Source organism: Parasteatoda tepidariorum, chromosome 8, assembly GCF_043381705.1.
Source record: "Parasteatoda tepidariorum isolate YZ-2023 chromosome 8, CAS_Ptep_4.0, whole genome shotgun sequence".
NCBI classification, from domain to species: Eukaryota; Metazoa; Arthropoda; class Arachnida; order Araneae; family Theridiidae; genus Parasteatoda; species Parasteatoda tepidariorum.
Genome location: NC_092211.1, coordinates 25,752,062 through 25,775,981, shown reverse-complemented (window position 1 = coordinate 25,775,981; position 23,920 = coordinate 25,752,062). Strand labels below are relative to the sequence as shown.

At 26.8% G+C, this 23,920-nt stretch overlaps 1 protein-coding gene across 2 annotated transcripts in view; it reads left to right on the top strand.

Moving 5' to 3' along the window:
* LOC107442780 (zinc finger FYVE-type containing 26 spastizin) overlaps positions 1-21,054 on the top strand; it is a 67,224-nt gene extending 46,170 nt beyond the window's left edge. For both annotated transcript variants that reach the window (XM_043046278.2, XM_016056420.3), the window contains 14 exons: positions 412-560; positions 2,098-2,258; positions 4,308-4,484; positions 4,567-4,732; positions 6,896-6,991; positions 7,074-7,133; positions 8,773-8,919; positions 9,007-9,204; positions 11,658-11,866; positions 12,788-12,959; positions 13,980-14,039; positions 16,081-16,251; positions 18,263-18,313; positions 20,263-21,054. In XM_043046278.2, coding sequence (XP_042902212.1) covers positions 412-560; positions 2,098-2,258; positions 4,308-4,484; positions 4,567-4,732; positions 6,896-6,991; positions 7,074-7,133; positions 8,773-8,919; positions 9,007-9,204; positions 11,658-11,866; positions 12,788-12,959; positions 13,980-14,039; positions 16,081-16,251; positions 18,263-18,313; positions 20,263-20,460 — 2,015 coding nt within the window. In that variant the 3' untranslated portion in view covers positions 20,461-21,054. The remainder of the gene's footprint in view (positions 1-411; positions 561-2,097; positions 2,259-4,307; positions 4,485-4,566; positions 4,733-6,895; positions 6,992-7,073; positions 7,134-8,772; positions 8,920-9,006; positions 9,205-11,657; positions 11,867-12,787; positions 12,960-13,979; positions 14,040-16,080; positions 16,252-18,262; positions 18,314-20,262) is intronic.
* Positions 21,055-23,920: the final 2,866 nt, after the last annotated feature.

Genomic DNA, 23,920 nt, shown 5'->3' with positions numbered 1-23,920 from the left:
ATAATTTCTATTATATAGTATAATCACTCTCTTTAACTGTTTTTTTTTTCCTTCAAAAATTAATATCAGATAAAAATTTACTTTCCTTTACCAAAAACAAGTTAAACTGTAAACTTTCTACTTTAGAAAGCTTGAGGTAAGCCTAACTCTTAGAATTATCATTTTCTTATCAGAATTTATTTAAAGAAAATTTCATGTTTGGTAAATCTCTAACTTTTAACACTTAAAAATGATTTAGTATGAAAATTATTTTTTATACTTTTAAAATGCATAACAACTTGTTTAAATTCAAAGGTTAATTAGGTAGACCTTTTATTACAAACAATCCTACAAATGTCTAATACATGAAATATTTTGTAAGTTCTTGTGTCAAACTTCTTATTTATACATTTATTTATTTATTTTTATTAGTGATGTCTTCTAGTCCTCGAAGTTTTGAAAACCCATCTGGTCCGAGAAGGCGTACAAGTAGTGTACACAGTCAGCAGATGTTTAGATGGGTTCTTTCTACTGATAGTGAACAAAATGCCTCTGTCAGGAATGAGTTTTCTTATGAACAAGTAAAAAAAAATTTTTTTTTTAATTTAACAATTAATTTAATATTTAATAATTTTAATTTAACAATTTAAATATTTTATTGTTATCATATTTTCCATAATACACAAATAGTATGATTTTATTGGAGATTATTTTAATATTTTGTAATAAATTCATTATACCATTTGCGTGGAGAAACAAAGTATAGCATGCCCATGTTTCTTACCAACTTAGATTATATATAGCTTTAGATTTGCATTACAAATATTCAAAAGTGATTTATAAATGAGTTCTGTATCTGTATTAGATAAAGTGAAGGATTACTTCTACAGCTTGTTATGAGCCTGAGAGGCTTCTTAATTTTGCGGCGAACAACCACAATATGGTGTCTATGTGGTCACCATAGTATGCCATCACCTATACTTTCAAAATAAATTAGCACCCATCGACCTGAAGCTTTGTGGACTTCAATCCACCTTTGGGAATTGAACTTCAGCCCATCACAACAACAGAAAGGAGCCTCAATAACTTTGTCATTGTGGTACATTTGTATCATATACTCAAAGGTAAAAAAAATCTGTGGTGATATGAGAAAAGGACAACTTAAACAACTGAATTAATATTTTTTTTAAAATTGATGCGACTCACAGTGTAAAGATGTTTAAGATATTTGCCATAGAAAAATAATTCATTTAACACTTATTATTTTACCATGCATAGTGGATGATAAAATTTAGTTAAAAAACATATTGCATTTTTCTTAAAGGGAAACTGAGGAATATTATGTTGAAAAAACTTGTCATGTTTTTGTTTATGTTGTAATTTAAAGAAAATCATTTTATTTATTTTTTTGCTTTGTTTTTAATGTTTTCCCTTACATAAACAAAGTAATTAACTTTCATGTAAAGTTGTCTCACAAAGTAACCTTACATACTCAATTTTGTCATTAATCTTTTCGAAATCAAAGTAACCCTTTTTAGGACTGATCATCACTCCCACACATTTGAGTCATTTCATTCATTAGTTTATCCACTTTTGTGAATTCAAAGTTATTCTAGTTGTATCAAATCACTTCCAAAACCAGAGTTTGGCATGTAATATTTATAAATATGGTGCACTTGTCCAAATGATTCAATTAACATTGCATGTGTTATGCGTGATATGATGCAGTGATTAAAATTTAACTGTAAAATTTGTTTTTTGTATAAAGCGCTAAAAAGACATTTTTACCTCTTTTTGTTACAGATGTTTAATATAGAAATGATTGAAATCAGTTTTACAATCCAAAGGTATTTTTAATATTAAATTAAATTACTCTGTTTTACATGATTTTGATGGAAAAAAATTAAGAGTGACCCTAGGTTAATGAGGGATAGTGCGGATTTCTCTATTTTTTAAAAGTACTTTACAACAGTTTGAAAAATCTATGTATTATTTGTGTGTAACTTGGATATTATCTTTTTTATTTAGTTTTCATTTAAATTGTAGCATTAAGAAAACACTAGTATTATTTTGTGCAATAAAAAATTATGTTTCAACTTAACTATGCTGTATTTTCAGACACCAAGCATTTCTCTATGCTATTCCATTCTTAAGCTGCACACCGATGATAAGAAGTGTGCACAATTTTTAATGAATTTATGTGATCGACTATTGGGGAAAGTTAAAACTCGTCGATCTGGAAAGCTGCCTCTAGAAGTCGATTACAGTTTAATTATAAGGTTAGCATGCTTTTTTAAATTTCTATTTATCTTTGTAGGGTTTGCATGCATTGAGAAGATCGAGGAAAGTCAGGTAATGGGAGATTGGATAAAAAAAAAGTTTGGGGAAGACGTAATTTTACCCCCAAAACCTGAAATTCCAGGGAATTTTTTTTCTCCCTATTAAATTATGCAAAATACGGTGGATTTAACTCTTTTGTTTTACGTTTGCTCAAAATAATATTTTTAAGAAAAGTTAATGGCCGAATAGACGATCACTTCATAGATTATTGAAATTCTTTTTTCATGCCTGAGCATTTCTGGCGATGATAAACAGCAATTGGATATGTGCGATTTAAAAAATTCAAAACTTTTATCTTCTCATTTAAAGAAAAATGTTTTAAAAACACTGGTGGGACACAATGATTTGCAAGTGTACCAACTCTCTCGCATTTTACTGTTGACTTGCAATTTCTGGTTGTATCACCCGCCCTCTGGAATCTAGCTGAAAACCTTCCGAATTCTGCTGAATGCAGGGGGGAATGTTTAAAACTTCTTTTCCTGAAAGGAAAAATTCCTTATCCTTTTCTGTCCTAGTCCTATTGGCAAAAATCCATTAATACTGCTTCTCTGGAAAGCCGATGGTGTTAGTGCACTGCTTTATTTACAGATTGGTAATGAAATGCTTGAAGTTATGAATCATTTGCAAATCAAATTTTTTATCTGGTTTTGGGATTCTCAATAACAGTAAATTTTTGGATTTTTTTCCCCTTTTTTGAATAAATAAAGATAGAAGTTATTAAAATTTTTAATTTTGAAATATCAACTAAGGGACCATGCAGTAATTGCACAAAATATTTAAGGTTTCTTGTCTATCTTGCTAGATTTGTGATTATCAGAAATATTAGTACTCTTGAGTTATCTTATGAAAAAGAAAATGAGTAAGTGGATTAACACTTTAATAAATTGTAAATTTAGCGAATTTCTTTCACTAATTTAAAATTTTAAGCATATGCAGTAACAAATCTTATATGATTCAACTGTATCATTTCAACTAACTAATTAATCTCTTTATCATTTTAGTTAAAAACAATTGATATTAAAAATTGAATGATTGCCGAATTATCAAAATAGCTAATTGTGGGATAGGACCATTTACTAATTTGCTTTTGTAAAAATGTTTAGTTATTTAAAAGTAGTTGTTTTTTTACCCAAAATTATTAAAAATCTCTTTTAATTATTTGATTAATGAAATATTGAATACTATAACTAATTGTTATAAAATGTTGAATTAGAGGGAATTATGAAATTAGAGGGACATTTTTTTTATCCAAATTTTTTTATATGCACAGTGCGGAAGTACAAAGAAAAAAAACCCAACTTCCTGAATAACTTTTGGTTTAATGATCAGATCTTTACATTTTAGAACTCAATCTTAATGGTTCTAAAGGGTGGCCTCAAATATGCTAATTAATTAGTGCAGACGATATTTTAAATTATGAAATCAGACATAAAAACGTACTTTCTCTGAATGAATGCACCTTTTTTCCCACAGATTTGGATTCCTGACCCCTAAAATATAGGGGGTAACTGCAATCTGGGAAATATGATCCCAATAGTAAGGTCAGGCGAGCAGTCAAAGTTTGGACTCTTTAATGTTAATTTTATTGTTTGTGTGGTTTGCCATATCTCAAGAAATTTTTAAGTGGATTGAAAAGCTTTCGCACACCATTATAAAACTCTTTTATCCAAAAATAATTTCATGCAAAAATTACCTTTCATATATTTATTTTAATTAATAACTGTCAAAAAAAATTTTAATTGTAAGGTATACAATTTTTTACATAATTTTAAAGAATGTAATTTTACGTAACAAAATGCAAACTTCCAGTGAAATTGGTTATATGAGTTCCTCGGAAATTGAATTTGAAAAATACAATTATTTGAAATACAATTATTTGAAATTCGATTTCTCAGAAACTTCTTGATTTTTAATTTAATAAATACATATTATAATTTTTATCAATTTATAGTATTTAGATTTATTATTATTTACAATTTATCGTTTAGTATGATGAAATCTTTATTGATGAATGCCAAAGTAAAATGTCACCAAGTACAGGACAGTGACGGAGAAGCCTTAGCTGAACTATATTTCCAGCACTTGGACATCATTAAATTGCTAGTTACTGCAAACTGCAGGCATCTTATTCCTAGGGAAGCACTTACTAATGGTGATACTGTTAGGTACATACTTACACCACTTTTATTTCTTTACAAAAATCAAATGACTTATAAACATGTATTAACCTGATTTATTTCATTGCAGAAAACTTCGAGATAAACTCTTAGAAGAAGAAAGAATGAATCTAGCTCTCGAAGTTTCAACGAAATTCAATTTGGATAAGAATGGTGTCTGGTCTTGTTGGGGTTTGTTTTGTTTAAAAGCTGGTGATTGGTTGACTGCAAGAGCTAAATTTCAACAATGTTTAAAGGTTTGATGGAAGCTTTTTACGTTTATTGCTTTGTATTTAAATACATTTTCGATGCAAATTTATTTTAAAAAATCATGTTTTCTGTAGTTATGTGGACTCAGAGAACCAAGGATGAAATAACATTTACTATTAAGATACAAGGTACAGGGTATCCACACACCTGGAAAGTCATGAAAAATCATGGAAAGTCATAAATTTCAGTATTGAACAAAATTTGTCATGAAATGTCTCGATTTTAATTTTTTTTTTTAAAAAAGAATCATGAAAAGTCATGGATTTAGGTCGCCTAAAAATCTTATTTTTGAAATGGAATGTACCCCCTCCCCCTAATTTCATGGTGTTCCGAATATCTGGATTTGTAACAAAATTCCCACTCACAGTCATATTTGATTAAAATATTTAAAAAATTTATTGTGCTCTATAAAAGAAATTTCTTATGGTGTTCTTTCAAAAAAATGAAAGAAAAAACATTTCTAGAGTGAATTATCTTTTAAACTTCTGTGATTTCATAATTTTTGTTATTATTTATTAATTTTTATTTTATGAATTTAAAATTTCAGCTGAAACAAGCCAGTCATTGACGAATTTTTTTATTCCGAAATGAGATCGGAAAAATCAGGAGTATTTCTATCCTTTCCGATGAACAAGAAAAGTATCTTTAGAATGTAATTAAAAGAAAAAGAAATTATTTGCTTTTGTATTTTTTCAGCTATTTTATTGCTACAACTCTTTCTTTACTCTGTTTTTTAAATTTAAAATCTATAAATATGAAGATGCAGAGTATGACAGTTTTGTTTATACTTGTCATTTCAATGAATGTTATTATAATGCTTTTTTAAATTTATTGTTGTGCTTTTGTCAGAGAAAATAGTAACTTCGTTAATTCATGAAAAATTCTTGGTCTAAATGTAGCTAATCTAAAATGTAGCAGATACCCTGTACATAAAAATATTGGGGTGTGTTCTGTTTGTCAAATATATATATAAGTTCATTGACAGTTTCATGATAATATGTCTGATTGACTAAATCATTTGTTGGATTTAAACATTCATCCTTACTTTTAGTTAAAGGAAGACTAGTTTTCCATATATTCTGCAATTTAATTCACAAACTTTGTTCTTATCATATTCTTCTTCATAGCCCAGTGGAATTTCCATAAAAATAGTTTCATCAATATACCCATATAAATAAGCAGTTCAATATCAAAACATTTTACTCATAAATTAAGCTTTGCAGATAATGCTATTAATAACCTTTGCAATTCAATGTTTACTACAGGTGAATCTGATTCTGAATAATCTGCGTTTTTAATTTGATTTTATCCTGTAACTAATCAAGTTTTAAAAATGTCTTTGCCATTTACACTTTTAATTGTAGACACCTATTTACTCTATTACTCTATTTACTCACCTATTTTTTCTTTGTTTGGTCGATCAACTAACTCAAAAACTTGATGTTTATTCATTGAAAGAAGTTTGTTTAAGTGAGAAATGATTATTTATTTTTACAATTCTTGCTAAAAATGAAATCATGAACTATACACATTGAAGGTCTCAAATTGTAATGAAAACATCATCCACACTGAAAATATTTTGAAGAAAACTAGCCAATATTTGTGTTACTAGAACGAAGAATCTCATAGTTAGCTAAACAAAAATGATATTGCATCCCATAATCCATAAAGTATTTACACTACTTTGCATTACTAAGTGGGAACATTAAAAAAAAAATTTTTTTTTCTTTATTAGAATTCAAATCTGATTTGTCTATTTTACACACATGGCACATTTAATAAAGCAATTTATAAGTATTCTGTTATGATTGATTTGATCTGTGTACTTTTGTAATACTGTTGATTTGTAATATCTTTATACTTTTTGAGCATTAGTCCTGGATTTTTTTAGAAGCTTTTAAACTTTCTTTTCTACATCACTAACCAATTTCCCCAGGTTATTCGATGTAGAAATAGTGCCAATTTCAATTCTAAATTAAAATTTTGTATAAATTTCAATATAGCTTTATCATTGGGTTCATTGCTCGGAAGATTAAATTACATTAACTTTGAAAGTTTTTATCTGTATTTTTGCTATTTTATAAAAATTTGAAGTGAAATAATTTTCATCTGAACAAAACAAGAAATCTAAATTTTTTTTCTTGTTTTAGATTGTAAAAGATAAAAATGATCAAACAAAAGAAAATCCAATTCTTAATAAAATTTTAAAAGTTTTGGAGGAGTCAAAATATCCTGGAACTGAGAAGGTAAAATGTTTTGACGTATGGCTTTGTACATAAATTTTTACTTCTATTTTTAGAAAATATAGTAATCATTTGTCTCTTTCAGGCTGCTGCTATTTCTAGATCATTAGCTTCTTTAAGAAATATCAAAAATGGTTTGACACAGGTAGTTATAGTATTTATAAATATATTTTTTACTAAATCTTTGAAGTACATAATAAATTTGTAAATATTAAATGTTTTTATGTTTTGCAGGTATTTAAATTTTTACTAGTTTAAAAGTTCTTAAATTATTTAATTTATTATTTGAAAATGCTTCCTCATTATCATTCAAAGAAATGTTGGAAAATCTGAAACAGGGACGTTCTAAAATTGGACTTTCCGATCTTTTAATTATGAGCTATTAGAGAAACTAAGAAAAAGAAGAAAGAAAGAAGAGAATATTTATGTTTCAACAGAAAATAAATTAAAACAAACACTTTTGAGAACTTGTTTGTGAACAAAAAGTTTATTATTATTATCTGTTACCTTTCACTTTTTTTTCCTTCCATCATTATTAATTTAATTAAAAATTGATTATGTAAAATTTATTTGCCATTCTATAATAGTGATTAATGTATTGATAATATTTTTTAGTTGGCTTACAATCATGATCATCTTCTCTATCACTGTGTAATATAGTCGAACTCGCTTATTACGAGCGTGACTGCTATATTTACTCATTATAACTGAGTGCTTGTAAAAAAATATAATCACTAAATTATAAATAAATTATATCTATTTTTTATTTCTGTACAGTACAAAACAAAATTAATCTTTGCTTTAACTCTTCTTATACTCTCATTTGTGTGTTATTGTTTTTCGAATCTTTTAATTATGAGCTATTAGAGAAACTAATAAAAAGAAGAAAGAAAGAAAAGAATATTTATGATTCACCAGACAATAAATTAAAACAAACACTTTTGAGGACTTGTTTGTGAACAAAAAGTTTATTATTACTATCTGTTACCTTTCACTTTTTTTTTCTTCCATCATTATTAATTTAGTTAAAAGTTGTTTATGTAAAATTTATTTGCCTTCTATAATAGTGTTTAATGTATTGATAATATTTTTTAGTTGGCTTACAATTATGATCATCTTCTCTATCACTGTGTAATATAGTCGAACTCGCTTATAACGAGCATGACTGCTATATTTACTCATTATAGCTGAGTGCTTGTAAAAAAATATAACCACTAAATTATAAATAAATTATATCTATTTTTATTTCTGTACAGTACAAAACAAAATTAATCTGTTTGCTTTAAATCTTCTTATACTCTCATTTGTGTGTTATTGTTTTTCGAATAAGACTCATGGCTCAAAAAACATTGTCATGTCAAAACATTGGCACCCCTGCTTTCAGAAAAAGCCAACATGTTAGCTAGATATATGACTCATACTGACTTTCAGTTGTTTTTGAAATGTTAAACGTATTATCAAGCAGGGAGAAGTGGAAGTACCAAAAAATTTTATGAATCACAAAATTTAGCATTAGACTTAACATTATACCATCCAAGAATTTTAGATTTGTTTGTTAAAACTGGGTTCTCGTTAAGTCAGTGCTCATAATAAATGAGTTCGATTGTACTATGTTAAAGTGAATATTATTTAAGTCAAAAGTTCATGTTTAGTAATGTTTTTAAACTAAAAATTAAAAAAGTTATTATTGTTAACTCCCAACCAAAGAATAACTTCTAAATTATTGTTCTATATTTTACTTTTTAATTAGCCTATCTATTTCATCAATTTATTTATTTTCATAGTTTGAAACTAAACTTTATACTCTGGATGCGATTGTGAAGCAAGAATGCCTCCATTATCTCAATATGTATGGCACACATTTTGCCACCATCGGATTTTATCGTAAACATGGATACATCAGTGAAGCACTGGAATATATTACTGAAAAGGTATGTTTACAAAAGATTTTGTACGTAATTTCATATTAATTAGTCTGAAACTGAATTTATATATTTTTTTTTTTACTTACTCTGTAGAAGTGTGAGCCAGATGTCTTCATTGAAGCTTTATTTATGCCAATATTGAAAAATGTACAACTTTCTTCCTTAAAGCAACTAATGTCATCTGTTGATCCATTACTACACACATGGTCTTCTTATTTATTCGCAACCTGTCGATATTTAGAAAAGCTAAAGTACCTCAATGTTCTGTATGAAATTCAACTCTTCATGGAGGTAACTTGTTATCTGATCAGTAATTATTAGTTATATAGCTTTCTCCTTTTTTATGTTCCTTTCCAACTTTTTTATGTTCAAAAATTTTATGTTATACTTGGCAAGCAAAATTTTTTTTTAATGCTGCTTGGTTCAAAATTAATTGTGGTTCGGAACTGCTAAAATAAAACTCTGGCCACTATAAAATAATTATCAGTGGCTATGATTCGTGCTTTACATATTTCTACACGTGCCTTACAAATTTGCAACATACTTTTTGCCCTAATATATATATACAGTAAAATCAAAAACGTTTCTTTGAGGGACTGTGCCTATGATTGATGAAAATGATTGATTGTGAATATGATTAATGAAAAGAGGTGGCCGCTATTTGGAGTTACCAACGAATTGATTGTTCAAAAGATAAAAAACGGATATAATCTACTAAAATAATAATAGTAAAACGAATCACAAACAAATTAATACGCCAAAATACTGATCTAACGATTATTACTTATTATTTTAACTGGCATTAATTTGCATTTTTTTTTCTGTCTTGTAATGAAACTTATTTCTTTCTTACTATCTTCAATAACTTCCATTTTATAATTTAAGATTGGGAATTTTTGCTTGCAATTGTTATTTGTTTTTCACTTGCATTGTAGTAAACTCACATTGTCGCTTGTATATCACTTGGATTGTCAGCTATATTGTACTAAAAGTCTTCAGACATTTAACTACGGTCTAGAAAGAAAAAAAAGGAAATCACATAGACAAATATTGATTACATGCATGAAAAAATTACTACTATCTCGCATGTGTGAATAATTTCTCTGTATTGTTTATAAAAGTTTACCAGTGAGCACTAAAAATTTTTGCTCGTTATGAATGCCTGAACAAGACTGACTTGATTCATGCTGACATCAAAAAACAATGCTGGTTATCTGTAGTAAGTGGAATGAAATTGTCAAATTGCTTCTACGATTGGCTTCTGTAAGAATGCTTACATTTTTTTTTAAATAACTACTGTAATAACCATTAAGGAACAATACATTTAGTTATGATCAAATAATATAATTGCAAATTAGAGAGGAATAAGTGAAAAAAATTAACTATAATACACTTTGAAATATAATTTTTACTAGCTATTCATTACGGTGATCAGTTTATCATAACTAGCTATTCATCAAATTTTTGGGTGGCTGTTGTTCAGAAATTCTTTGTTAGAGGATCTGCCTAATGTAAATCCTATGGAAGAAGTTCAGTTCCATGAAAATATGACCTTCCTTCAGAGGTCACCTTTGTTTAAAAATGGTCTTAAATGGAGATTTGACTATAGTTAAATTTCATAGTTGCTTTTTGAATGATCATATATGTTTTCACGATACAATATCATTAAAAACCATTTAATATTTAAAAATCAATAAATGAAATTGACTACTTTTAATATTCCTAGTACTGTCAACTAATAGAATCTCATACTGCTTATTCTGGTGTTAAAAAAAATTTCTACATAAATAATAAAAAAGTTTCTCTTTTTTCCATCCGTGAGGATTAAAATAGCTCTCTCTCTTCTTTTCACAAATTTTATTTACTTTTTCTAGTGTTTACTATGCAATAGTATAAAAACAATGTATTATAATTTTTATGAACTTTTATATATTTTTCAATAACTCATAACTATAGCTTCTATGTATTTCCACAAGAATTTAATTTGTTAAAAAATGTTATCAAAGAAAGAAAGTAAATGCTATTCTACAACAATCAACAAACACTTATTATGTTCCAAAGACATTTTCATGTGAATTATCCTGAAAATTTTAATAATAATAATAAAAAGTAACGTTTTTAATCATAATCATATTTATTTTCGTCAAAGTAAACTAGGATATTATTTTTAAAATCCACCCTCCCAGTTATGTTTTTCGATGCATTTTGTAGCAACTCCAACTGTGAATCTGCTTTAATCCCTACAAAAAGGCTGTTAGGGAAATCTTCTTCCCTTTCAGATGGGAAATTCAATCAGATTTGATTTGAACTTGGTGGCATGAAGACAATTCATTTGGAATCAGTTAAATAGATTTGGAAATAATAAAAATTTAAAGAAATGTAATGCTTTTATATAATTACATTTGTGTGTGATCATTTTATAAGTAAAATTATTTAAGGCCATTTTAGATATATCTACATTTAAAACAAGCATTAACCTGAACACATATTGATATAAAATAATTATTTCAGCTACCACATTTTATGTATTTAGACTTTTTTTTTTTTTTTTTTTTTTTGTTAANTATTTTTTTTTTTTTTACAATGCTTAAATTTCTTAAATGAATCTTTTTTAATATAACAGAAGAAAATTTCTCATTATAGTCGTATTTCATTTTTGTGTCCTCTTTAAAAATAAAGCTTGATGATATTTTTTTTCTTCTAATAGACAAATAACTAATTATAATAACTTTTTTTAAATACAGGACTATGCACGAGCAGCTAAAAGTGCCATTAATTTTTATCTCACACCTGCTCCTTCTTACAAAGTTCTTTTTGATCGAAGTCGTTTTCTGCACAATGCAAAGAAGCACTATGAAAAGTATCTGAATAATTTAAAACAATCTGACCCTGTGAATGATATTTGGAGAAAGAGGAAAAATATTAAAATTCTTAACATAAAAGAAGTTGAAAGGTAAGTTTTAAACTATTTTCTATTTTTCTTTGTAACTAAATTTTTTGATTGTACATTAAAATTTATCAAGTTAATCAACTGTCTAAATTGACCTTACTATCATGAGCCAATTTAATCTTATTTAATAAAAAAGAGCAAAATCTTAGTAGCCTGGCTTTTGTCTGTCTTTTATGTTGACTGCTGAAATAAGTCTAATTAATTTGTCGAGCATCATTATTGACAGGTTGCGTAGCACTTTTAAAAAGTACTTTTTAACAGCTTTTGTAAGAAATAGATTTGTAAGTACCTGTAACAAAATCAATTTTGAAATGTTGAAATGAATATATTCTTATGTTTTTTAATTGCTTAGATGTTCTTGTGTACTGATATTTTAAAAAAGTTATTTATGATAATTACCTCCCCTACATCTCTAACGCAATATGCATATTTGTTTTTTTTTTTAACTGATCAGTTTAATATTCAATTTACATAACAAATAATTCAATCTGGTAATTTGGTATAAATTTTTATGATGATAAATAAAAACTTCAAGTCACATTAAAATCTTTTATCTTTATTTTAATTTGCAACATATAAGAGCAACATGAAAAACTTCAATGATGTGATGTGTATAAAAATAACATGATGTAAAAAATTATAGAAAAAATAATTACTCATGCCCTTCTATAAATTGACCATCTGTCTTAAGTTTGAGAATAAGTAATGGACAGCAGAAATATAAATTGTCAACTATCAGAATAAGCATTCTCCATTTCTCATGTTAACCTATAAAACACTATATAAGTGCCAAACTTTATAAATTTTTTCTATAATTTTTTTTAAATTTAAATATATTGTATAGATATTTTGTAACTTTGTAGTTTATGCATTATTATCCTAAGTTTTGTAAATTATTAACAATACACTGCATGTATTTTTCAGTTACATTCAGATAATCAGTCTTCAAGAAGAAGTTTCCAACTACTTTCAGTTATGTGAAACTCAAGGTCATGGTTATCTGCATGAGATTGATACTGCTGTCAATAAAATTGAGACACATTGTCCACCTAACCTGTTTGGCAATTCTCAAATGAAAAGTGAAGTTGCAACTATGGTAATGATTTTACTACCACAATTTCTGTTAAATAAGTAGTATGAAACTAGTTCATGCTGAATTAAATAACAATTGAATAACTTAGTTTTACATTTCTTTAAATTCTCAAATTCACTAAAATATAACGCAATATGTTTCTCCAATAAACTCATATTTATGTTTTGTATTTTTAATTACCTAATTTATTTCAAATCTATAAATCAATTTTTGATCATTCTTATTTTGTTTATAAAGATACAGTTTTATTGCCTGCTGGTATAGATTTGTTTAAATTCAAACAAGTTTTTGTTTATTTCTGCTACATTCTATCTATTTTTTATTATTATTATTATGAGCTTTGGATTTTAAATTGTACCTTTTTTTATCTACTTAATTTTACATACCTTTTTTACATTTTTATGAATGACAACAATTGCTTAAATGTTTTATAAAAAATAATATTTATATGGTTCATAAAGTTGATAAGATGCAATGTAAGATATAGAAGACTTCATAAAATTATTAAATCAGATTATTTGAAAAGGTAGCATTCACTGTGCAACTGTATAATATCTCACAAATTCTTATAGGATTATTTGGGAGTTAAAAACTAATCTTTGTTTAATTTCTGTTGTTTGTAAATTACTAAAACATGTTGCTATTTCTAAAATGGATTTTTTTTTTTTTTTTAAAGGAATTGTTATATAAAAAGAGTTTGAAAGCTTTTATGAACTTTTTGTTTTTGTCTTTTAATATCAAAGAAATGTTTCAGAAATCATTTCAAAATGTGTATAACCTATTATATAAGTTTAACTTATGGATTTTTTTTTTCATTTATTACCTCTCTTCCCCCTCTCTCTCACAAAATTAATTTTTTTGTTTTTTTATTAAAATTTATTTGAAGCTCCAGAAAATTATAAAAGTTTTAGGGAATTATAAGTTTATTCATTAGAGAGCCTTACAATTCTTCGATGTATATTTTACATGAAAATATTTGTGTTCTTAAAAAATTGATTTATGTTTCAATAATTTTTCATACAGATACTCATTAACGCTGTAAATATAGATGATGGGTTTGAATTAGCTGCAAAAATAATTCAGGTATTTACATATTTATATGTTGCTAAATATTCTTCAATTGATAAATTAGTATGCCTACATTTTTTTTATTCTGCTAATGAAATATTCTAATAAATAAAAAATTTGTGGTGTATCAAATGTATATTTTAATTTTATTGTTAATATTATTCCTTTCTTATCACTATCCTAATTTTGATAGAATGAGTTCTGTATGATTCCTCTAAAACGAAATTTATGTTAGAGTTTTAAAAAATATATATTTATATAAAAATATATAAGTGTGCCTGTTAGTAACTTACTTCGCCATCATATTTAATTGTACGTTTCATTCAGATTTCCATTTTATTGCAAAAAAAGTTACCAATCTGATTTTTTTTTTTAAAGTGTGAAATACAGTTGGACTTCTATTTAATGAACTTCCATTTTGCAATTTTTTTCAAGGAACCAAGATCATTTTGGAAATTTCTTCATAAAATAACTTCTAAATAGCTAAGCGATTTATAGCTAAGCGATTTAACGAACTTTTTTTTTAGATCCATTTTTCCTATTTCCCAAAATATTTCAGAACATTTCAAACTTTAACACATTTTATGGGGGAAATGACTTTGAATTAATTTTCCCATCGTCTTAACTTTCAGAGAAAGCACTAAAATCTCTTTCCCCTTTTGTTTGCATTTCAAACGAAAAACTGAGACAAAACGGATTTTATCAGTTGCAATTAAACTTAAGAACGCATATGGTAATGCATGTTTAAAATTACTTTTATAATAAATGCAGCTGTAATTTTATACATAAATTCAGCCTTTTTTAGTTAAAAATGTATGTAGCTCGATAGTGTAACACTGGATAATGTTTTGCTCTATTCTTGCTTTCCATGCAGATTTCCCTTTTATGGCTAAGGTTTATAAAATAAATAGTAGATACTAGTTTACAAGATAAAGGTGTATCAATTGCTATTTTGATTATGTCTAGTGTTTATGAATTTAAAACCTGTTTTGTGTTTCAGTAATTCAAAAGGTGATTTTCTGTTTAATGAATTTACCATATAACGAACTTATTATCAGGATTGAGCGACTTCGTTAAATAGAGATCCGACTGTGTTTATATATATATATGTGTGTGTGCTATATTGCTGTTGAATTTAAAAATTTCAGTTATTATCAGAATATGAGGCAGTTCAAGTTATTTATTTTGGAAAATGTTATTTATAAATAATGTTTTATATTTTGCATTGATAAAAAGAAATGTATTCAAACTATTTTAATTTGTAAGTTAAAATTTGAACTTTCTTCGACTCGATATTTGCTACTAAATCTAAATTTGCTATTCTGTGAGTAGCAATTTTAGTATATATATATATTTCTTTTGCTTGTTCTACTTTTTTATAAGACTCTCATAATTTTATTTCTTTTTATGGATTAATTAATGTGACAAAAATCTCAATATGTAATTTTGCATATATTTTACTATGGAATGGGCTCTGGATAATTCAGTACAATCATGAATTATATAGAAAAAAAAAATAAATACCATTGCAGTTATTTACTATTGAATAAAATGGTTGATTAACAATTTTACAAGAGTTGTTGCTGACCTAAATAATTAATTGACTTTTAGTGAACTTATTTTTGAACATATTACCCAAAAAAAGAAAACAAATTACATAAAGGTACTTAAGAAAAAGACCTTCATATCATTGACATCATGGAGAAACTTAACTTCATGTAAAACAAACTGAATTGTTGGGACAACTCTAGCCTACACCAGGCTGTAATGCTGACTATGAAGAAGATAGACTCTCGATTTTGTTTTTAAAATCAGTCTAAAATATTATTTTTAATTAAAGTAATACATCACTTACTCGGGCATCTTACTATTTTTTGTATTTATCATTTAATTGTAGCATATATTTTCTCCTATTTTATTTGATTTCTTATTTAATTAATGCAACCAAAATAAGCTTTTTAAAATGAAATAGTTTTTATTGTTTTTACTGATACTTATTATTTCTAATTTCATGTTCAAATTTTAAAGCATTCATAATTCAAAATTCTATTTATAGATATTTAACTTGAATGCAACTGCAATTTTATGTAAAGCTGGCCGAGAAATAGTAAGGACGAAACAAAAACAACAAGTGCCTCATTATTTAGCTAGTGTAAAATGCCTCTTTTCAAAACTTACAAAGGTGGATGATATTATTTTAGAGTGTGTGTCAACAGTTCACAAACAGGTAATTAGTTTAAATGCATTTAATATGAAATGTAAATTTTTAAAACTAGAAATTTTTACCGTATTAATAAAATGTAGTATGTGTATTTTAAGATTTCTTCTAGACTTCACATTAATTGGCTAAATTGTTCCATTATGAGAAAGGTTTTTTTCTTTTATAGATAGCCTATTTCAATAAACCTTGTCTTTCCATATCCTTAGGTACTTATAATTTGATAAGTAATTTCAAACTTATCCAGATTTAGGGTTGCAAAAAAGAAAGATATATTAAATGATTATAATACAGGGTGTTTTTAAATTCCCGGACCCATTTTGATGTTTAATAACTCAAAAAATAATGAAGATATAAACAAACTTATGGCATTTATTGATGGAATAGCTCATATATTTTCCTTTTCAGGTTTGAATATCTTTACTTTTGTATATATCGACTGCACGTGTGGTTAATTTCAGATAATTTCATTTTCCAGTCTAAATATTTGTACTTTTCTAAATATTGTCGCATTTTTCTCTCTTTTGTTTTTGGCAACTATTGCAATGTTATGTTTACTTTTGATGTGTTTGTTCTATGTAGTACTTTTCTATGTGATGTTTTATTCGAGCGGATATTATGGAGAATGCATACACCGACATGCTTGCTGCTACCTGGCGTGAAATTGACTATCGACTTGATATTCTCCGTGCGACGAAGGGGGCACACGTGGAAGTTCATTGACAAGGGTCATGAAACTTTTTGAGTCTATCTAACCATTTATGTTATTAATTTTAATCTATCTTTATTATTTTATGAGTTATTAAACATCAAAATGGGTTCGGAACTTTATAAACACCCTGTACTTTAATTTCCCTCATATCTTGCTTTCTTACAAATCATGTTAGCTCTATCAAGTTACGTTTATTTTTTTACCAGATAAGAAGCATGTAACTACTCTAAAGTTTTATAAATTAATAATTAATTGTTTATTAATTGATTCTTTTAATGTAAAAGCATTTTATCATAAAAATCTTTTTTTTTTTTACCTAATAACATAAATAGCTGAATAAAAGTATCAAGTGTTGCTGTTTTGAAAAGCTAATTATTTCACAAAATGTATAGATGTTTAATGCTAGTATTGCATATAATAGATACTGTGAATAGAATGCATGTCTATAAATTCTGAGATTCCACCAGATAGATATTTTGCCAATGCACTGCATGTTAATTCTATCATTTCATTTTGATAAATTTTGGTTCTAAGAAAATCACCGACTCATCTATTTGTCTTAATTCTCCTAACTATATTGAGATATAAAATCTCTAATTAAATCTGATTTTTGATAGAATTAAATATATAGTTATATTTTGTGCTATTTCCTTTCATCAATTACCTATATTATTTTATTATTACTTTTAATTCTTTTATAGCAGGGGTTTCCAACTTACATGAGGCCGGGGGCCGCAATTAAAAACACCAGTCAAATGGCGGGCCGCAACTTTATCAAAATTTTATGTAGGACTCTTATGTTTGAAGGAACATTAAATATTACAGCCAGATTTTTATCAAGTAGTACAAAACAAAAGTATTGAATTACAATTAAAATAAGAAGTAGATTTTTAAAAATATTTAATTGCATATTAGAAAATTCTGGCTACAATAATTTTAATTGTGCACCTATGTATTAAACAATTAATGTGCAACAGATATCAAATTAATAAGATATAAAACTTAAAAATATTTAAAACCCATATAGATTTTTTACGAAAATTGTCCTCAAAAAAATGACAACAAATATATTTTAGTTCGCGGGCCACAAAAAAAGGCTTAGTGGGCCGTATGTGGCCCACGAGCCGCCAGTTGGTAACCATTGTTCTATAGCATATGTTCATTATTTTAGTTAATCATCCAAAAATTGTATAAAAGATTATTTCTTCTGAAGTTGAATCATATATTAAAATCATTTTTTATTTATTTTAAAAACCATTTCATTCCTTCCAGAAATAATAATAGTTATTTATGATTTTTTTTTAATAGGGAGGTGATGTTGAAGACATTATTAAAATGCTAATGTCAGACTCCAACAAGGTATTTGTTTTTTATTTTTATTTACGAAAATGTTTTCTTATATTTTGATTATTTAATTATTATTATTTTGCTGTCAAAAATGCACAACAAATTAACTTTTTAGAAATAAAACTTAATTACATTAAGCATTCACATTCAAAATTGTAATAATTTCTTTAAAAAACATACATTATTTCTTTAGTAAATCAAAAAATAATAACATTATTAAATAAATAAATATTCTTTTATTTTATTTAGGGGTTTAAAAATATTCTTTGTATTAATATGAATTTTTATACATATTTTTATTTTATTTTTTACTAAACAAAAAAAAAACTTATAACAAAATTTTTAAATTTTGTTTTGTCAAAAAGTGTTTAAAAAAATATCTTTTATTTATGCTCAAATTAAAATCATACTAAAAAAAGTAGGGAGTTATCTGCTGTGTAAAGTGCACAGAAAGAGAAAACTTGTAATAAAAGAATGAGAAAAACTCGAATGTGTACAAGTTTTAGTCTAATATTTTAACACCTTGTTTTAAGAAGTAGGAGGAATAAACATTTTGAGATGAAATAAATGTTCATCTCAAATAGTGTCTGTTCGTGATTTAATGCTGTATTAAATATAAAATCTCTTACACTTAATTCATAAACAATTTTTGAGTAGAATAGTTACAAAAGAGTAAGAAATTTGTGAAATAGTTTTTGTGTATAACAAATCAGGAAGATATTACTTAAAATGAAATAGGTAACTTTTATGCATCTAATTTATTGTGTCATTTATATTTTTATAGATGGTGCAATAAATTGCAACATTTATATTCATATTGCACGTTATCAAGATTTCTCTTCCAAAATATATTTCCTTCTAGAAACAAATTTTTTTTAAAAAGAAAATATTTGCTTTTGAAAACAAAACTAATCATTATAAGTTTTTTGCATGATTTGTTAATAAAAACACTGATATACATATAGTGAAATTTCATTGCTGTTTTTATTTTAGCATAGCATTTGAGTGATGAACTAGTAGAAAAATTTAAAAATCTGTTAATGTAAACCTTTACACTTAATGGCTGTTTAATATTTATATAGTCTGGTTTTTATTTTTATAAAACAAATTAATTTTATTTTTCTAAAAAAAAAATATTTAAACAAGTTTAAGTAAACACATTTCATATTAAATAAATAATCTCAAGAAACTGAAGCCAGGAAATTATCTGGATAAAAACTTCATTCACTTCAAAAAATACATAAAAAGTTTTTGAAAAAAAACAGTCGACATGTTTCCAGAACTTCAAAAATAGGCAGATATTTTCAAGATTTGCCAGAAATGAATGAGAAGAAACATAAGTGATTTGAAATCACAAACGTAAAATTGCCCATGATAAATGGAAAAATAAAGATGAGAAACAAAATTAGAAAACCATAGTGGCCGAGACTAGCAAGTTAGTGCCAAATGCATTTCCACATGCTATGGAAAGAAAACATTAGTTCCTAAGCACCCTTCCATATTTTGCACATATGCATTTTACCCCAATTTGCTGCTTTCTGCCACTGTTTATTTTTTCTCTTGGCTATTGTGATGTTTTTATTTTTGTTTCTCCTCGTTATTTTTCTATTTCCTGTTGGAAACTTTATGTATTTTATTTCTAATCCCTTTCGTTTCTTCTAATTCCCGTGTGGCAAGCTTTGAAAATGGGAGCCTATTTTGAAGTGCTTGGAACATGTCAACCGCTTCTTTCCTTTTTATGTATTTTTAAAGGGAATGAAGCTTCTTATCAGGCTTTTAAATTAATTTGCAATACATGTACTTTTAGCAAACTTTTAAAATTAATAAAAACTTTTCCAATTATTCTTAATAATTATATTAGATTTTTAATTATAAAAATTTTTGATTTCCGATTCCTTATCATTCTTTAAAACAAAAAAACTGTTTTGCCCTAAAGTGTAATTTTTTCATAATTATTTTAGATAAATGCATACTTGATGTGTGGAAAATTGAAGTCTGCTTATCTTCTTGCTTTAAAATTGAACTCAGCATTGGACATAAGACGTATAATGGTTGCAGCTGAGCAATGTGGACAAGATTCAATTCAACGTATTTGCAGAAAATGGTTGGATACAAATTCACTGAAATTAAAACCCAAAGAAACTGTACCTTATAAATAATACTAATAAGTATTAGAAGAACGAAAATTGTTAAGGTGCCAAGTAAAATTCCTATTGACAACATATCTCTTTAATGTGATATTAATTTTTAATTATGTTGTGAATTTTTATTATTATAAATGGATAGTTTTTAACTTATTATGAATATTGTGAGGCAAGAATATTGTTGGTGTATATATTAAATGCTCAGTATTTTAGCTTGTTCTAGGAATAAATTATAAGTCTTTATATGTATGTATATTTCAAAAATATTTTCTTATCTATTGCATACATTAAGTACAATAGATAACAATTGGAAATTTTTCATGATTGTGATTTAATGAATTGTTAATTTGTTTTAATGTTGATAAATTTGTTTTTCTTTCTATTGTTGTTTATTTATATTATTTTAAAATAAAAATATTTTTGAGATGTATGATTCTTAAAAAAAATGTTATAAAAATGTTTTTAAAAAATGTTATAATGATATGTTTCCCTTTTATTATACATATAGTTATTAAAATTGTAATATAATTAAATATTACTTGTCTTTGGAATTATTTGTTAACATAAGTATTCATATCCTTCAAAAAACTAATAAAATAAAATTGCATATCCCTGTGTATTTATTGCATTATTATTTTTACAATGAATTTTAACAATGTTTAGTGCCTATTATTCCATTAAGAATTCAAGTAGAGTGCTGTAGACTTTTCTGACATTAGTATATTTCACACTGTAGATTTACTTTCTTAATTATTTCACGACAAAAGCTTTATATTCATTATGATTTTATAGAAACAAATATAATTTTTTGCAGACGTATGCTTTGCTGAGTATATTATAAACTTAATGGAGTCAACATTACAAACTTGTAATATTGAGAAAGAAAAATTATTTGACTTTTTTTTATTATGCTATAAAAAATAGCTTATTATCTTAAGCTATTTAAAAATGGACTCTAATTACTTTTAATTGTGAATTAAGACTCAAAACTTCCAAGTTCTCCCTATTTCATTTCATTTTTCTTTCCTTTTAATTTTTTTTTTTTTTTTTAGTTAGCAAAATATTTTTAAGTTAAAACTGCTTTTATACCATGCTGAGTCATTCCATAGTGCAGAATTATTTCCTTAAGAATTAATTCTGCAACAAATGGTCATGGATTGATTCATCCATAATTATTTCTAAATCTTTATCATGGAATATAGTGTTCAACTTTAGTTCGTAAGAAAAATGTCTACTGTGAAACACTGGTGAAATATTATTTCTATCAAACAAAGATAAGACATAGAGAATCTACAAGCAAATTAAATCGTCATTAAATAGGAAATCTTGAAGTGTGCAAGTAACATAAGAATAACAATATTATTAGACAAAAGTAATTTCTTTCATTGCAATTCATGCTATCAATGGACATAAAAGTGTCTGTATAGTGTGTCTAAAATAAGAACTCTCCTAACCATTTGTCTGGACTAGTGGCGGTGACTATGGTAACGTGGTATAACTATTTCATGTAGGGATGTAAGGTGGGTGAGAGAAAGGGAATCTTTTTCTCTGGTCTATTGTGTTAGCCCTAGAATGAAGAGAAACTACCCTCCCTGAAATGAACTATTCCTGTTTTCATAGCAGCAGTTGGCCTCAGACTTTGTGGCGGAGGGAGTTCTTAAGGTAGACAAACTATATGTCCAGAGTGATTTAGGCAAATAAAATAATTTTGCAGATATAAAATTGAACATGAAGACAGATGGTGGACTAGATCCGATTTTTTTAATTTATGTAATTAAAGAATTTTAACTGTGATTTATCTGATTATTAAAACTCATCACATTGAAAATAAGTGTGCTAAAAAAAAAAATTTCCCATCATAACCTCACACATTTTTTTTCAAAACGAAGCCTCTCATTTTTTAGGCCAATTTTTAGCAAAATAATTTGATAATCCTAATTTTTTTCTCCATTTGTCGCCCAAAAGTTAAATTACATCATCTTCAAGTATAATTTCTACAAGATAATAATTTCTATAGAAATACTGCAATTTCTAAAAAAATACCAAATGAATTTTTTCACTTTAATTTATTATGACATCATAGAATGTATTTTATTTTGATAATTTCTTCGAACATTTCATAAAACCTTGAAGAAAAATAAATAATTTAAAATTATTTGAGTTCAAGGATACACTTCCAGGATGATTGGGACTCTACTGTATATAAAAAAATTTTATTCCATTTTAAATCGACAATGATTCTGCTAGACTAAGGAAATTTTTATATTGTTTTTTACTACTAGCAGGTCCCAATTTAAAATAATATAAACCATTTACTGTATATCCTTGCATATAAGTTGACCCCCTATTTTTGATTATAAAATCAAAAATTTCTTGTATGCCTGGTGTTTAGGTAGACTGCTGAGAAAAAATATATACATAAAAAAACATTCTATTTTATTGTAAAATTTCAAATTCTTTTGGATGATTGGTGAAGACAATTTTCCGTGGGACTAAGCAGATAAGGATGAAGTATAGTCTATTGCAGTGTGGGATCCGTATAACAACAATTGACTCCAACAAAGATGATGTTCTGGAATTTTTAAATTTGGAGCTTTATGGCATGTTTTAAAATTTTTCAAAATACTCTTCAATAAAATACCTTAACTATTTGTTATTCTTAATTTTTCTCGGGCGTAATTCAAAGCAGTGTTTCCCACAAAAAAAAAACCTTATACTCAAAGAAAATGCGATAAGAGAAAATACAAAATTTTATATTACATTAAAAATAGTTTTTTAAAAGAATAAATTGATACAAAGTTAGTCATCAGCGTTTTCACTACAGCGCGAGAATCTCGCATGTTTTTTTTTTCTTGCAATAAAAAATTATTAACGCGATAAGTTAGCACACTCTATTAATCAATTTCAAAATGCGCGAATTTTGGAAAAAATTTCGTCTTGTGTCATTTTGAATAAAATCCGTTCCACTTTTCTTCCTTAATCTTTCATTATTTTGATTGATTTGTTTATTTACGTCGCACTAGAGCTGCACAATGGGCTATTGGCGACGGTCTTGGAAACATCCCTGAGGAGGATCCAAAGACATGCCATCACAATTTTGATCCTCCGCAGAGGGGATGGCACCCCCGCTTCGGTAGCCCAACGACCTGCACGCAAAGTCGAGCACTTTACGGTAGAACAGTTTAACAAGGACCAATACCGCACACCCTCGGTCCCTACGCAGACTGATCCAAGTGTTCACCCACCCACACACTGACCGCAGCCAGTGATGCTTGACTTCGGTAATCTGCTCGGAACCGTGTCTTAACGATCAGTCCACAGCGGGACTTCATTATTTTGAACATCGGTCCTTGTTATCTAGCTTCCCTATTCACCAGTATCGTTCAAAACTGGTGCGAACAGCAGAACACTCCCCCCCCCCCCGAACCCNCGAACAGCCACCCCCCGAACCCCTTTCAGAACACATTTCTCTACA